Source organism: Heptranchias perlo, chromosome 44, assembly GCF_035084215.1.
Source record: "Heptranchias perlo isolate sHepPer1 chromosome 44, sHepPer1.hap1, whole genome shotgun sequence".
NCBI lineage: Eukaryota > Metazoa > Chordata > Chondrichthyes > Hexanchiformes > Hexanchidae > Heptranchias > Heptranchias perlo.
The window spans coordinates 2110411-2127310 of record NC_090368.1 but is presented as its reverse complement, the minus strand read 5'-3'; the positions used below and the strand labels follow the sequence as shown (position 1 = coordinate 2127310).

The window sequence follows — 16900 nt, the reverse complement described above, 5'->3', positions numbered from 1 at the left end:
CTCGATTTTAAAATTCTCATTCTTGTTTTCAAATCCCTCCGTAGCCTCGTTCCTCCCTATCTCTGTAACCTCATCCAGCCCTACAACATTCCGAGATCTCTGCGCTCCTCCAATTCTGGCCTCTTGCGCGTCCCCGATTTTAATCGCCCCACCATTGGCGGCCACGCCTTCAGCTGCCAAGGCCCCAAGCTCTGGAATTCCCTCCCTTAACCTCTCTGCCTTTCTCTCCTCTTTAAGATGCTCCTTAAAACCTACTTCTTTGACCAAGTTTTTTGTCACCTGTCCTAATATCTCCTTTTGTGGCTCGGTGTCAAATTTTGTCTGATTTACGCTCCTATGAAGAGCCTTGGGACGTGTTACTATGTTAAAGGCGCTATATAAATGCAATTTGAATGGAGGGGGGCTACAATTAGTCTCAATGCCCCTCGACTAGGGAGGGGAAATCAGCCAGGGTTCCTGCTCCTGATCACTGTCCAGTGACCCACTGGGTTACAGAGAGGGGAAATCAGCCAGGGTTCCTGCTCCTGATCACTGTCCAGTGACCCCGGGGTTACAGAGAGGGGAAATCAGCCAGGGTTCCTGCTCCTGATCACTGTCCAGTGACTCCTGGGTTAGAGAGAGGGGGAATCAGCCAGGGTTCCTGCTCCTGATCACTGTCCAGTGACCCCTGGGTTAGAGAGAGAGGGAAATCAGCCTGGGTTCCTGCTCCTGATCACTGTCCAGTGACCCCTGGGTTAGAGAGAGAGGGAAATCAGCCCGGGTTCCTGCTCCTGATCACTGTCCAGTGACCCCTGGGTTACAGAGAGGGGAAATCAGCCAGGGTTCCTGCTCCTGATCACTGTCCAGTGACCCCTGGGTTAGAGAGAGGGGGAATCAGCCAGGGTTCCTGCTCCTAATCACTGTCCAGTGACCCCTGGATTAGAGAGAGGGGAAATCAGCCAGGGTTCCTGCTCTTGATCACTGTCCAGTGATCCCTGGGTTAGAGAGAGGGGGAAATCAGCCAGGGTTCCTGCTCTTGATCACTGTCCAGTGACCCCTGGGTTAGAGAGAGGGGGAAATCAGCCAGGGTTCCTGCTCCTGATCACTGTCCAGTGACCCCTGGGTTAGAGAGAGGGGAAATCAGCCAGGGTTCCTGCTCCTGATCACTGTCCAGTGACCCCTGGGTTAGAGAGAGGGGGAATCAGCCAGGGTTCCTGCTCCTGATCACTGTCCAGTGACCCCTGGATTAGAGAGAGGGGAAATCAGCCAGGGTTCCTGCTCTTGATCACTGTCCAGTGATCCCTGGGTTAGAGAGAGGGGGAAATCAGCCAGTGTTCCTGCTCTTGATCACTGTCCAGTGACCCCTGGGTTAGAGAGAGGGGGAAATCAGCCAGGGTTCCTGCTCCTGATCACTGTCCAGTGACCCCTGGGTTAGAGAGAGGGGAAATCAGCCAGGGTTCCTGCTCTTGATCACTGTCCAGTGATCCCTGGGTTAGAGAGAGGGGGAAATCAGCCAGGGTTCCTGCTCTTGATCACTGTCCAGTGACCCCTGGGTTAGAGAGAGGGGGAAATCAGCCAGTGTTCCTGCTCTTGATCACTGTCCAGTGACCCCTGGGTTAGAGAGAGGGGGAAATCAGCCAGGGTTCCTGCTCCTGATCACTGTCCAGTGACCCCTGGGTTAGAGAGAGAGGGGGAAATCAGCCAGGGTTCCTGCTCCTGATCACTGTCCAGTGCCCCCAGCTGGAAAGGTAACTGTGCAGGATCAGGAAGAGAAGCCATTGCAGAAGATTCTCTGGCTAGGACTGGATGGATCACCGAGCTGGACATTGGAGGAGAGGCCTGGGAAGAGGATGGTTTGGCCAACCGTGTCAAAGGCTGCATGACTGGGAAGGACAGGCCACTACCTAGTGAGCACCCCTCGTCTCATGAACCATCCTTAGGACTCAAGAGAGGATATTTAGGGCAGGCTTTAAAACCAAGACATCTGGAGAATGAATGGACCTACCCAAGGACTTTTGATTCAAACTGAGTCACACCTCCGGAGACACACTGACCTGCTGCTGGTCTCTCAACTGAAATATACTGATCCAATCTCCCACCAGGTGTCATGGTGGGTCCCCAATTCAACAAATTGAACCCAGTTTCCCCAGAGATTGTGTCCCAGCAACATACTGTGGATTTTTAATTGAGACACAATGTGCTGAGCTCCCAGAGGGGCTGTTGTGTAAACCTTCTTGTGAATTCAATTTACTTGAGCGGCAAATAGGCCTGCACAGCCCTCAGTCACCCCGAGTGACGGTCAAAGTGCTTGTAGTAGATGAAGAAGCAATTGGGAAGGCTCATCACTCTTGGCATGTCTTGTGTTGAGAGAAGGTGTTTCATTTGTGACCGGGAGCTTTAGTGCCTTACTGTAGTGAAAGACAGAAAGAACTTGCATTTATATAGTGCCTTTCACCTCCCCAGGACATCCCAAAGCCCTTTACAGCCAACAACAACTTGCATTTATATAGCACCTTTAACGTAGCAAAACCTTCCAAAGGCAGCCAATGAAATACTTTTCAAAGTGTAGTTACTGGTGATATGTGGGCAAACACGGCAGCCAATTTCTGCACAGCAAGATCCCACAAAGAGCAATGAGGTACTGACTAGATAGTCTTTTTAGTGATGTTGGTTGAGGGAGGAATGATGGCCAGGACACCAGGGAGAACTCCTTTGCTCTTCTTTGAATTAGGGTCTTTTATGCCCCACCTGAACTGGCAGGCGGGGCCTCAGTTTAACGTCTCACCTGAAGGACAGTGCAGCACTGCCTCAGTACTGCACTAAGAGTGTCAGCCTGGATTATGGGCTCAAGTCCTGGAGTAGTTACCAGCTGCTGAGTGTCAAAAGGGCTGCATCAAGTAAAAAGACTGCATGAATTTCTCCAGATTCTTACAATCTGGAATACATTGCTTGAAAGGGCGGTGGAAGCAGATTCAATAATGACTTTCGAAAAGGAAATTAGATAAATGTTTGAGAAGTGAAAATTTTGCAGGGCCATGGGGAAAGAGCCAGGGGAGTGGGACTAATTGGATAGCTCTTTCAAAGAGCCGGCACAGGCACAATGGGCCAAATGGCCTCCTTCTGTGCTGTATCATTCTATGATTCTATGAAGATCTGGTCTCTAATGCTGGCTTGCTATCAGTGGCAGCCAGTCCCAGCTCCCAGATATCCCATACAGTAACAAAAGCACCTTTAATATTATGAATGGCCCAGGGCATTTCACTATGCTTGTCGAAGTGACCAAGGGAGGGGGAGGGGGATGAGGGGGAGAGCTTTATCCACAATCATTGCAACACACGGCTCAGATTTCTGCGGTGACCCAACAGTTGGGCGCAGCTGCTCTCCCCGACATGACTGTCAGACAGCTGGTGCGGTTGGTTTCTTGCTGGAAGTTTGTCGAAGTCGTGGTGGTGGGGGGGGGGCGGGGGGGCAGGATGGGGGGAGAGGAGGAGTGGGTGGGAGTCGCTTGGCTGACCTCTTCTCCTGACACAGGAATGTTGAAAGCTCAACGATGCGGCACCGGAAAGCGGAGCGGTCACTCTGAGTGCGCGAGGACGCAGGTCGTAACTTGAGCCAGACCCTCGGTGGCAGGCGAGGAGCTCCAGGTGGCACCTGCCCGCGACCTCCACCTGAGTGACCGCTCTTCGGATGGGAGCCCTGGGCAGTCAGTGTCAGCGGGGGTATTCGACCGTGGGGATCATCGCAGCTGAGCCTGATCTCGCCGTCACCTGACACTAGGGCATTTTCCGGCAGGGAGTCACTGGATCACGATCAGGAGCAGGAACCACGGCTGATCTTTTTGTCCTTCTTCCTAAAGCTGGGGGTGGGGGGGGCGGAGGCCAATTTTATTTTTATTTGATCTCGGGATGTGGGCGCCGCTGGCAAGGCTGGCTTTTTTTTTACACCTCCTTTGCTGCCCCTTGAGAAGGTGGTGGTGAGCCGCCTTCTTCTTGAACCGCTGCAGTCTGAGTGGTGAAGGTTCTCCCACAGTGCTGTTTGGTCAGGAGTGCCAGGGTTTTGACCCAGCGATGAAGAAGGAACGACCGATGGGATGGTGTGTGACTTGGAGGAGAAGGTGCAGGTGATGGTGTTCCCATGTGCCTGCTGCCGTTCTCAGTGGTAAAGGTTGCAGGGAGGGATTTGCTGTTGGAGTGTGTTCAAAATTATGAGGGGTTTTGATGGAGTAAATAAGGAGAAACTGTTTCCACTGGCAGGAGGGTCAGTAATCAGAGGACACAGATTTAAGATAATTGGCAAAAGAACCAGAGGGGAGATGAGGAGACATGTTTTTACTCAGCGAGTTGTTATGATCTGGAATGTGCTGCCTGAAAGGGCGGTGAAAGCAGATTCTACAATAGCTTTCGAAAGGGAATTGGATAAATACTTGAAAAGGAAACATTTGTTGGGCTATGGGGAAAGAGTGGGACTAGTTGGATAGCTCCTTCAAAGAGCCGGCACAGGCCCAATGGGCCGAATGGCCTCCTTCTGTGCTGTAAGATTCTATGAACTCATTGTAGCGGTCTCCCAGCCAAGATCAGCCAACTCAGCACAGACCGGGGAACAAACCTAGGATCTTCCTAGTCTGTGTGACCCTGCTCCACAGTAGGTGGTGCATTGTTAATACTGATCCTATGTTGCTCTCTCCGTTTGTCCTTGATGACTGGAACATTAGCCATTGCTTGGAATGGGGAATACCCTCCATTGCTAATCCCTCCCAGCTGATGAACCCTTGTTCTAGATATAGCCTGGGAGTCAGGATAGACAGTGGAATGCACTGAGTCACCAGCTAATGTTACAGAAATAAACGTAACTCACACCAACACTCCCTGGTGGACAGGCTGGGCTCCTTTCTAAAAGTGATACAGGAGAATCCAAGGGTTTGTCCTGGGTCAGGGGATCCAGCGTATCCTCCCTGCTTTCACTCCACTATCACCAGGGCCTTCAGCTGTCTCGGCCCTAATCTCTGGGGTTCCCTTCCGCAATGCGACCATTCTCCCCCGGCTTTGAAAGCCTCCTCGGACCCACCTCCTCCACCATGCAAAATTCCGTCATCTCTCCTTACTTTTCCAAACCTGCTTTGCATCTGTTTCTGTCAGTTTGTTCTCGAGATGTGGGCATTTATGGCCCAGGACTTGTTGCCCAGAGAAAGAAAGAAAGAGTTGCATTTATATAGCACCTTTCACGACCTCAGGACATCCCAAAGCGCTTCACGGCCAATGTAGTACTTTTTGAAGTGTAGTCACTGTTGTAATGTAGGAAATGTGCACAGCAAGATCCCACAAACAGCAATGTGATAATGACCAGATCATCTGTTGTAGTGATTTTGGTTGAGGGATAAATACTGAGGACCCGTCTGCCCTCTCAGGTGGATGTACAAGATCACGTGGAGGCCATGGGTGCCGGTTAGACCAGAATTCAGTGAGTGTAGTTAAGGGGCTGTAGTTATAGGTTCTGTTCACCCCTCCCTCCCCCCCCCCCACAAACACACACACCATACCCTAAGCCTGGAGTCAAAACAGATTTATTTTTCAGTATTTCTTTCCTCCTCCCTCTTCTTCATCCGCAGAATGATACCAGGACTAAAAGGGTTAAATTATGAGGACAGGTTGCACAGACCAGGCTTGTATTCCCTTGAGTAAAGAAGATTAAGGGGTGATCTAATCAAGGTGTTTAAGATGATTAAAGGATTTGATAGGATAGATGGAGAGAAACTATTTCCTCTGGTGGGATAGTCCAGAACAAAGGGGCATAACCTTTAAATCTGAACTCAGCTGTTCAGGGGTGATGTCAGGAAGCATTTCTTCACACAAAGGGGAGTAGAAATCTGGAACTCTCTCCCCAAAAAGCTGTTGAGACTGGGGGACAACTGAAACCTGAGATTGATAGATTTTTGTTAGGCAAGGGTATTAAGGGTTACGGAGCCAAGGCGGGTAGATGGAGTTAAGATACAGATCAGTCAAGATCTAACTGAATGGCGGAACAGGTTCGAGGGGCTGAATTGCCTCCTCCTGTCCTTCTGTTCCCCCTGACCCTGAATGCGCTGACCTTTCCTGGGGCACAGTCCCCATGCTGCGGCCTGAACCGTCCAGGTTAAATACTGTCGAGGCTCACTTACCATGATCCCAGTCAGCAGACAGACTCCCTTCCCGCAGTAAGTGTTGGGGACCATGTCCCCATATCCAATGGAAAGGAACGTTATGGAGATGAGCCACATCGCCCCCAGAAAGTTACTGGTGACGTCCTGGTTATCGTGGTACCTGGGGGGACAGACGGAGAGAGTTAGGACGTCATGGAGTGAACATAAGCGACATAAAGACTGAGAAATGGCTCAAATCCCTTCACACCAGTTGCTTGTTGTGATGTAAAAAGAAAGACTTGTATTTATACAGTGCCTTTCACAACCTCAGGACATCCCTAAGCGCTTTACAGCCATTGAAGTAATTTTTGAAGTGTAGGAAACGCGGCAGCCAATTTGCACACAGCAAAATCTTACAAGCAGCAATGTGATAATGACCAGATAAATTTTTCAGTCTGAGTCAGGAGGTTGTGGGTTCGAGTCCCACTCCAGAGACTTGAGCACCTAATCCAGCCTGACACTCCCAGTGCAGGACTGAGGGAGTGCTGCACTGTCGGAGGTGCCGCCTTTCGGATGAAACTGTCTGCCCTCTCAGGTGGATGTAAAAGATCCCACGGCCACTATTGGAAGAAGAGCAGGGGGAGTTCTCCTCGGTGTCCTGGGCCAATATTTATCCCTCAACCAACATCACTAAAACAGATGATCTGGTCATTTATCACATTGCTGTTTGTGGGATCTTGCTGTGCGCAAATTGGCTGCCGTGTTTCCTACATTACAACAGTGACCGCACTTCAAACGTACTTCATGGGCTGTAAAGCACTTTGGGACGTCCTGAGGTCATGAAAGGAGCGAGAGAAATGCAGGTTTGTTCTTTCTTTCACAAATACCACAAGCTCAGAGTGGCAACGAGTCAGTAACTGAGGGTTAAATTTTATGAAAACAGAAAACTCTGATCCCCAGCACACGTCACACCTAATCTATCCTCAGACTCTCTCCTGATTGCCTCCGCTCTAATTTATTTTTCTTAATCATTTTGATTCCATTACCAATGCAAATAGATTTTTCCCACATGCTCGAAGCGACCATTAGCTGCTCTTCAACACACAGCTCCCCGTCCTCAGGTGATGATCTCACGATATTGGCCGCCACACGGAGGATGCTGAAAGCCTCTCACTTCCCTCTCTCTCCCCTTCCCACCCCTCCACCTCTCCAACCAGACGCATCTCCTGCCTGCAGCCTTCCCCCATCGGACCTTCGTCGGTTCAGCTGGAAGATCGGACTGATCCCACCACCCTTGAATCCAGCCCTATAACCTTAGCCTGAGTCAACAGCCTGTGTGACTGGGTGGCATCAAAATATCTTTAAAAACATGTATCCAGGAGATAAATGGCCTGATGCTCTGTTTCTTGGTAGTCCTGGTTGAGGGAGGAATATTGACCCAGGACACCAGGGAGACTTCCTCTGCTCTTTTTTGAAATAGTACCGTGGGATCTTTTACGCCCACCTGAGAGGGCAGACGGGGCCTTGGTTTAACGTCACATCTGAAAGACGGCTCCTCCGACAGTGCAGCACTGGAAGTGTCAGCCTGGATTATGAGCTTAAGTCCCTGGAGTGGGACTCACAACCTTCTGAGTCAGAGGCGAGAGTTCCCTAAGATGTCCTTGTCTCTCAAGCTCCCTCTTAAGTGACAGTGGTGATCTTTATTTACCATATGTGAACTGTAACTGGTACAGGTCTAAGCTTTTGTGTCCATCTAGAATATGAAATTCACCCAGTTTTGGAACTGAAATGCAGTACAATTCCAGAGTCACAAATTGAATAAAGTTACATTCAGTCTTCAGGCAGCAGAGATTGGAGCCTTAAGGTATGTCTTTGAAACCTGGTTATAGCTGGGATTCATTACAGCAAACTCAATTAGGAGAGTGAGTGATACAGAAGGAATAGTTCAGGGACCGATGGACTGAATTAATCTGTCACTTGACAATTAAACTATGGTTCAAAACGGGGAAAAAAAGGACATTTATACAGTAGCTTATTGTACCTTTCAGAAACATCCCAAAGTGCTACATGAATGGTGAATTACTTTGAAGTGCGATGAGTGTTGTTTTGTAGGGAACGCGGCAGCCATTTTATACACAGCAAGATTCCACAAGCAGCGGTGAGCTGAATGACCAGTTCTTTTTTTGTTGTTGTTGATGTTGGTTGAGGGATGAATATTGGCCCAGGACACTAGGGAGAACTCCCCTGCTCTTCTTTCAATAGTGCCATGGGATCTTTAACATCCACCCAAACAGGCAGAGGGGTCCTGGGTTTAACAGCTTATTTGAAAGTCGGTTCCTATGACAGTGCAGCACTCCCTCAGCGCTGCATTGATGTGTCAGCCTGGATTATGGGTTCAAGTTCTGAAGTGAGGCTCAAACCCACAAAGTGCTACCTCCCAAAGTCTGCCCCATTTCCACCCTGTGCCCTATTTCTGCCCCGAGCCCCATTTCCACACCAGCAGGGAGGATCTATGACCACTGTTATATTGCTGGCCTCCCAGGTTTACTGTCACCCGCAGATTGGCAGTGACTGCCTGGCCAATGCGTCAAGCTCGGGGGCTTCATGACTTCAGTGGACGTGGGATGGTGGGCAGACATTCAGCCGGCCTGTGTCAGTCTACACGCGGACCCAACAAGGGACTCGTGTTGTAGCCCACTTACTGGGGCCATGCAAATCGGCAACAGCCGGACCTCCTGATAGGTTGTCATCCGCTGAAAGCTGGGGACATAAGGTGACGGTAAAAGTCTCCAACTGTCCCCAGAGATGATACTTTCAAATCAACAACAACATTGCATAAACTTGCATTTATACAGCGCCTTTAACGTGGTGAAACGTAGTGTCCCCAAGGCTCTTTATAGGAGTGTAATCAGACCACATTTGACATCGAGCCACGTAAGGAGATATTAGGACTTGGTCAAAGAGGGAGGTTTTAAGGAGCTCTTAAAGGAGGAGAGAGAGGCGGAGAGGTTTAGGGAGGGAATTCCAGAGCTTAGACGGCTGAAGGCACGGCCGCCAACGGTGGGGCGAAGGAAATGGGGGATGCACAACAGGCCAGAATTGGAGGAACGCAGAGTTCGGGGAGGGTTGTAGGGCTAGAGGAGGATACCAAGGCCAGGGAGGGATCTGAACGCGAGAATCAGAATTTTAAGTTAATGCTGGACCCGGAGTAAAATACTATTTGATTCAACTCTGTGGTTGTGAAATATTGCAGGAGATGCTCATTAATGGTGTTAATGAGCCCTTAACGACCGAACATGAATAGATTTTGCGGTAATGCTTTTTTGATCCAGTTTTAGAAGGCTGAGAATGGGGAAATAAAGACCAACTCTCCTTCACTGCTTTCAGCCTCCATTCTATCACTTTTTAGTCTTTACCCTTTTTACCAAAATTAGCAACGGCCAGAATTTTGGCTGCACTGGTTTTCCAACTCCTTCCCTCCCTCACCCTCATTCTTGATGCCTCTGCCTTCTTTTAAGGTAACTGGCAAAAGAATCAGGGGGGAGATGAGGAGATTTTTTTTTTACTCAGCGAGTTGTTATGATCTGGAATTTGCTGCCTGAAAGGGTGGTGGAAGCAGATTCAACAGTAACTTTCAAAAGGGATTTGGATAAATACTTGAAGGGGAGAGAATTGCAGGGCTATGGGGAAAGAGCAGGGGAGTGGGACGAAGTGGATCCCATTGTGCCTGTGCCGGCACAGGCACAATGGGATGAATGGCCTCCTTCTGGGCTGTATCATTCTATGATTCTATGAGGATCTGAACTGCTCACAGGGGACACCAGATATTTGGCGAGAATAAAAGATGGTAGCCCAAATTAAACACACTTGTATGTCGTCAACTCAATTCCAGTGACGGCGAGTCAACAGCCCATAATATGACACTAATTGGGCCATGATGATGACTGGTGTGGGCCATCTTCTGTGTGTTTTACGGTGCTTTATAGGGGCAGAAGCTCACTGTGTATCTATCTCTCTTTCTGTCTCTCAGCATGTGTCTGTCCCTCTGTTTCTTTCTGTTTGTGTGCGTGTCTCTCGCTCTCTCTCTCGATTTGTTTGTCCATATGTGTGTGTCTCTCTTTCTCTGTCACTTTCTCTCTCTTATCTGCCTGACTCTCTCACATTTCTTTCTCAGTGTTTCTATCTGTCTCTCCCACTCTCTCTTGCTTACCCTCTCTCTGTCTGTCTCTTTCTCACTCTTCCTTTCTCACTCTCAAACAGACTGTGTCTTTCTGTCTGTCTCACTCTTACACCTCTCTGTGGTTACACTCTCTTGTCTCTGTATCACTCAGTCCGCTGCTTCTGACGTTGGTGCAAAGATGACCGATGGAAGTGCCCGGACTGAAACAGAGAACAAGAGTGCCTCAGACTCGATACGAGGCGGGCCCCCTAACAAACTCTACCCAACCCTACCCCAAAGCACCCCACCAGTGCAACATTTTCCCATTTCCCTCAACAGCCAACCTGTGGCCTCTGGCAGTGAGATTGTCTCGTTAGTGCTGAGTTAGGTAGTTTTATGCTTTGAGCCCATCCCCGATAGGAACTGGGAAATTTGATACAGGGTCCCTACAGTCAGAAGAACTTGCATTTCTATAGCGCCTTGCTCAGCCTCAATTTAACGTCTCATCTGACTAATGGCACCTCCGACAGTGTCGCACTCCCTCAATACTGGCACCGGAGTGTCAGCCTGGATTTATGCGCTCAAGTGTCTGGAGTGGGGCTTGAACCCACAACCTTCTGAGTCAGAGGTGTGAGAGAGAGAGCTACCCACTGAGCCATGACTGACAGAAGGCTGAAGAGATTTTCATCCCATTGGTTTGGAATGGACATAATGCCAAATCCTAAAGGTGAAGCTCATGAGGGGGAGATCAATGTGGATCTGAACAGGCTGGGGTTCTTTTCTCTAGAAAAGAGAAGGCTGAGGGGTGACCTGATAGAGGTCTTTAAGATTACGAAGGGGGTTCAACAGGGTAGACGTAGAGAAGATGTTTCCACTTGCGGGGGAGACCAAAACTAGAGTCATAAATAAAGAGAGTCACTAATAAATCCAATAGGGAATTCAGGAGAAACCTCTTTACCCACAGAGTGGTGAGAATGTGGAACTTGCTACCACAAGGAGTGGTTGAGGCGAATAACATCGATGCATTTAAGGGGAAGCTAAATAAACACATGAGGGAGAAAGGAATAGAAGGATATGCTGATAGGGTGAGATGAAGTAGGGTAGGGTGAGGAGCATAAACACTGGCACAGACCAGTTGGGCCGAATGGCCTGTCTCTGTGCTGTAGACTGGATGTAAGGTGGGAGTGAGACCCCTTCCTCAGCACCGACCTCCCTCCATCTCACTAAGGATGAAATCCACCCTCTCACCTCTCGCAGACCCGGACGGTCCAGGCGGCAATGATCCAGAGCGAGATGCTGAACACGAGGAGCACGGTCCCAGGGCAGATGGTCATGAGCGTCTTCATCACGAAGCGCGTGTTGAAGTTGATCTTGTTGAGCGCCCCAATGCTGCGCGAGGAGGCGTCCGTGAAGAGCTTGCTGTGGAGGAGCATGACCCGGGCAATGAGGTAGAGCCGGAGGAACATGGGGATGGAGAGGACGATGTCCACGTCGGCCCAGGTCTCCGACAGCGTGTATGAGAACGCGAGGCGGGCCTTCCAGTGGAACATGTAGCGTCCGGGAATCGGGTGAATGGCGCACACCAACATCTCCAAACTCATGAAGAAAATCCGCTCATATGTCATGGCTATCCTCCAATCATCAGCTCCGTTGTCTATCATGAAAAGCTGCAAGACAGAAATGACAGGGGGTTTTGATAGAGTAAAACCAGCAGAAAGTCTGTTTAGAAGTACAAAAGCAAGGAAGTTATGCTAAACCTTTATAAATCACTGGTTAGGCCTCAGCTGGAGTATTGTGTCCAATTCTGGGCACTACACTTCAGGAAGGATGTCAAGGCCTTGGAGAGGGAGCAGAGGAGATTTACTAGAATGGTACCAGGGATGGGGGACTTCAGTTATATGGAGAAGCTGGGATTGTTCTCCTTAGAGCAGAGAGGTTAAGGGGAGATTTAATAGAAGTGTTCAAAATCATGAAGGGTTTTGATAGAAACTGTTTCCACTGGTGGGAGGTTCGGTAACCAGAGGACACAGATTTAAGATAATTGGGAAAAGAACCAGAGGGGAGGTGAGGAGAATTTTTTTACGCAGCGAGTTATGATTATCTGGAATGCGCTGCCTGAAAGGACGGTGGAAACAGATTCAACAGTAACTTTCAAAAGGGAATTGGATAAATACTTGAAAAGGAACAAATTTGCAGGGTTAATGGGGAAAGAGTAGGGGAGTGGGACTGATTGGATAGCTCTTTCAAAGAGCTGGCACAGGCATGATGGGCCGAATGGCCTCCTTCTGTGCTGTATGATTCTATGATAAACAAGTGGTCACCAGGGGCTGAAGAGTTCATTCTGCCTCGAGGTGGTCAGTCAGTCAGCATTTTACTATTTAATGCTTCCTGTCCTTTCCCCTATTCAGGACTTCACGGTGACTGGAGAGGGAAGCATTGCTCAGAGCTCTGGAAGATTCTTACCACGTCACTTGTTGTTTATTCGCTGATTGGCAAGATGTGGCGAGTCAAGGACAAGTCTCGGCCACTGGGACCCGACATTCCTTTTTCTAACATCCTAATCCTCCCAGTACAACCTCCGTTTGTACTCTGCACGACCCTTGTGCTTAGCCTCCAATACCCCAGCCTGCGAGAAAGTTCTTGAGAAAAGGTTCTAAAAACTTTGGAAAGGAGGCGGGGGAGAGGGCACCTTGCAGAGGTAAATGAGGATAACAAGCAAACCAGAATTGGTTAAAGAAAGAAAGAACTTGTATTTATATAGCACCTTCCACAACCTCATGAATTCCCAAAGCGCTTTACAGCCAATGAAAGTACTTTTTGAAGTGTAGTCACTGTTGTAATGTAGGAAACGTGGCAATTTGTGCACAGAAAGATCCCACAAACAGCAATGTGATAATGACCAGATCATCTGTTTTTAGTGATATTGGTTGAAGGATAAATACTGGCCCAGGACAACGGGGAGAACTCCCCTGCTCTTCTTCAAAATGATGTGGAGATGCCGGTGATGGACTGGGGTTGACAATTGTAAACAATTTTACAACACCAAGTTATAGTCCAACAATTTTATTTTTAATCCCACAAGCTTTCGGGGGCTTTCCCCTTCCTCAGGCGGTGTGGAAATAGTGTGGAAACTTCTCCAAAATAGTGGCCATGGGATCTTTTACATCTGCCTGAGAGGGCAGACAGGGCCTCGGTTTAACATCTCATCCGAAAAAACAGCACCTCCAACAGTCACAACACTCCCTCAGGACTGCACTGGGAGTATGAGCTTAGATTATGTGCTTATGTTTCCGGAGTGGGATTATGAACCTACAACCTTCTAACCCAGAGGTGAGAGTGGGACCCACTGAGCCACAGCTATGAAATGTGGAAAAGGACTTTACATGAAACCATGACCATAGGACGAGGGGTCACGGGTACACACTGGGAAAAGGCAGCTTCAGGACTGATGTTGGGGAGAATCAGTGATCAGTAACTGGATCAAGCTCAGGGTAGAATCATTCCAAAACTGGAGGCATTCAAGAAGGAGCTGGATGCTGTGATAGGGGAATCGTAGATTTCTATGGAAAGGCTGAATGGTCTCCCTGATCTGTACTGATCTTTATTTGAGCCAAGGTTGTGGAGTCCTCCAGTGACCCAGTGGTTGGTGCCATAGAGAGGGTTCTGGCTGGTGTTAGATGCTCAAGGAACAGTAATCAACTTAAACATGCTTCAGAGAGGATCACAGATGAAGCAGGATATCGAAAGCGGGGGCTGTGTGAAGGAGATAAGAGAGAAACTGCAGCCTTCTCTGTCATTGTAAGAGCGAGGAATGAGAGACAGAGATGGAGAAATAGAGAGCGACAGCAAGTGAGGGAGAAATGGAGAGGGAGAGACAGAGGGAGCGACAGACAAAGAGAGAAATGGAGAGGGAGAGACAGACAGAAATAGAGTGAGACAGTGAGTGAGAGAGAAAAATGGAGGAGGAGAGACAGAGGGAGCGACAGACAGAGAGAAACAGAGAAATGGAGAGGGAGAAACAGTAAGTGAGAGAGAAATGGAGAGGGAGACAGACGCAATGAGAGACAGACTGAGAGAAATGGAACCTCAGAGAGAGAGAGAGAGGCAGAAGAAGACAGAGAAATGGAGAGACAGACAAAGAATGAGAGACAGATAAGAGAGACATAGAGGGAGAGAGAGCGACAACAATTCTCTGAGCACGGAATGCCACAGTGTGCTATTCCCGTTGCCTAGGAGACAACATCAAAGTCCAGTAATAGCTAATTAGCTTCCCAGTGTAGGCCATGGAGTGCCACGTGTGAAATGAAGTGTATCTCTGCCTGACTCCCTCATTCAACACTTTAAACGGACAATCTCCACAGTACGGTGATTCTATTTGTGATATCACTTAGAATTTAAACAGGCAGATTGAGTATCGGGATTTATTTTTAACAGTGTCCTTCCCGGAATTGCCATGAAGGCCCAAAAATCTCTCCAGGGTGCTGGGGTTGGCTGCCATTTTGGTCCCGTCTCTGAACAGTTTGATGTTGTTGTGACTCAGTTGTCACAAACAGTCGGGAAGACCCCTTCTCAGGGAGAGGCTGATCCAAGGGAGGGTCCCCAGGGTTCTCTATTTGAAGTGTAGTCATTGTTGGCATATAGGAAACGCGGCAACCAATTTGCACACAGCAAGATCCCACAAATGATAATGACCATAACAGCACAGGAGGAGGCCATTCGGTCCATCAAACCCATGCTGGCAACAGACAACCAGATCATCTGTTTTTTAGTGATGTTGGTTAAAGGATAAATATTGGCCCAGGAAGTACTCCCCTGCTCTTCTTTGAATAATGGCTGTGGAATCATTTACATCCACCTGAGAGGGGCAGATGGGGCCTCGAGTTAACCTCACATCTGAAAAACACCCCTCCGACAATGCAGCGCTCCCTCAGTACTGCACTGAGACTGTCTGCCTGGATTATAGGCTCAAGTCTCTGGAGTGGGACTCGAACCCACAACCTTCTAACTCAGAGGCGAGAGAGAGAGTGCTACCCACTGAGTCACGGCTGACACTAAAATGGCGGACTGATAAAGAGAGCGGGTGACACGAGGGGGTGGATGGGCTCTGGGTAGTGGAGTGGAGGGGGCACCCTGGCATCATTGAAGAGACGATTGGATTGGATGCTGTCATGGGGGTGGGCTGCAGTGTCTTTCGGGATGGGCTGAATGGCCTCCCTCTTCTGCATCGAGCAGTCGCTGAACAGCACAGTCCGAGGCTCCTCTACCTTAGGCCAACCCGGGTGACTTGCCCCGTTTTCCTGAAGGGGCTGATCTTTGCTAAGGTGCAGGTTCACCACCTCGTCCAAGGTTGAACCCGGGCAGTCAGTGCAAGCAAGCTGCTGTGCAGCCTCTCGAAGGGCTAATTTTAGCTCTCCAACTTCAAGCTACACAACCCAGAGTAGCAATAAGCCGAATAAATTGGAAAGCGCCAGGTTGATTCCCCAGTCGGTACTGAGTTAGCTGATCACAGTCGAGATGGGTGCTACAATTAGCTCAGAGAGTGAGGGAGATGGGGGCAAGTAGCCAGGTCTCCTGTTCCTGACAATTATCCAGGGACTGTGGGTCCCCATCACAGTTGATTATCAACAATAACTTGCATTTATATAGCGCCTTTAACGTAGTAAAATGCCCCAAGGCGCTTCACAGGAGCGTAAATTTGACACCGAGCCACATAAGGAGATATTAGGATAGGTGACCAAAAGCTTGGTGAAAAAGGTAGGTTTTACGCTGCGTCTTAAAGGAGGAGAGAGGTAGAGAGGCGGAGAGGTTTAGGGAGGGAATTCCAGAGCTTAGGGCCTTGGCAGCTAAAGGCACGGCCGCCAATGGTGGAGCGAAGGAAATCGGGGATGCGCAAAGGCCAGAAATGGAGGAATGCAGAGATCTCGGAGGGTTGTGGGGCTGGAGGAGGTTACAGAGATAGGGAGGGGGCGAGGCCAAGGAGGGATTTGAACACGGGGACGGCAATTTCAAAATCATTACAACTTGCCGACATTTGTTGTCTGGACTCGTGAAGATTGGCCACTTTGTGGGGTGGGGGGGGTTGGGGGGGTGGGCGGTGGAGAGCAGCCCAAAGGAACCCCACCGATAGACAGTGCTTTCAGGGGGTCGGCGAGGGGGGTGTGGATTAAAGGGGGAAACATCGTCCAAGACTGCAGGAGAACCAGGAATTTTCAGTTCCACCAAACATTCGCACCCGGTCTCCTGGGATACGTGGCAGCAGGTTATTCTTGGAGGTGAGGAGAAGCTGGGTCGGTCCACAGCAATCCTTGGCAGCCTGTGGGTGAGTGACAAAACCTTCAGTGTGAAATGTGTCACAGATAAAGAAATATTCAGCGCTGGAGGGCTGTGTTCGGGTTGCCAACCCTCTAGGATTGCCCTGGAGTCTCCAGGAAGTGAAGATTAATCTCTGCGAGCAAAAACCCAGGAGAAAAATCAACGGGCCATAAAAAAAGTGTTTCTTTCATTTTCTTTGCACACTTATGTTTATTAATTATAAAAATATTGGAGATGGGGGGGGGGAAAAAGGCTGTTTGACCAGGCGAGGCGGTTGGAGGTCATGTGATGAAACCTCCAGGAATACGTCCAACCAGAGTTGGCAACTCTCAGCT

The 16900-nt window shown here is 49.2% G+C and overlaps 1 protein-coding gene across 2 annotated transcripts in view; it reads right to left on the bottom strand.

Moving 5' to 3' along the window:
- LOC137306572 (small conductance calcium-activated potassium channel protein 3-like) overlaps positions 1 to 16900 on the bottom strand; it is a 63961-nt gene that overhangs the window by 25550 nt on the left and 21511 nt on the right. The window contains exons 1-3 of one of the 2 annotated variants that reach the window (XM_067975857.1): positions 12717 to 14412; positions 11502 to 11920; positions 6134 to 6275 (exon numbers count right to left, since the gene is read on the bottom strand). In XM_067975857.1, coding sequence (XP_067831958.1) covers positions 6134 to 6275; positions 11502 to 11914 — 555 coding nt within the window. In that variant the 5' untranslated portion in view covers positions 11915 to 11920; positions 12717 to 14412. Of the gene's footprint in view, positions 1 to 6133; positions 6276 to 11501; positions 11921 to 12716; positions 14413 to 16900 lie in introns of those variants that run through there. The other variant, XM_067975856.1, reaches the window with a different exon arrangement.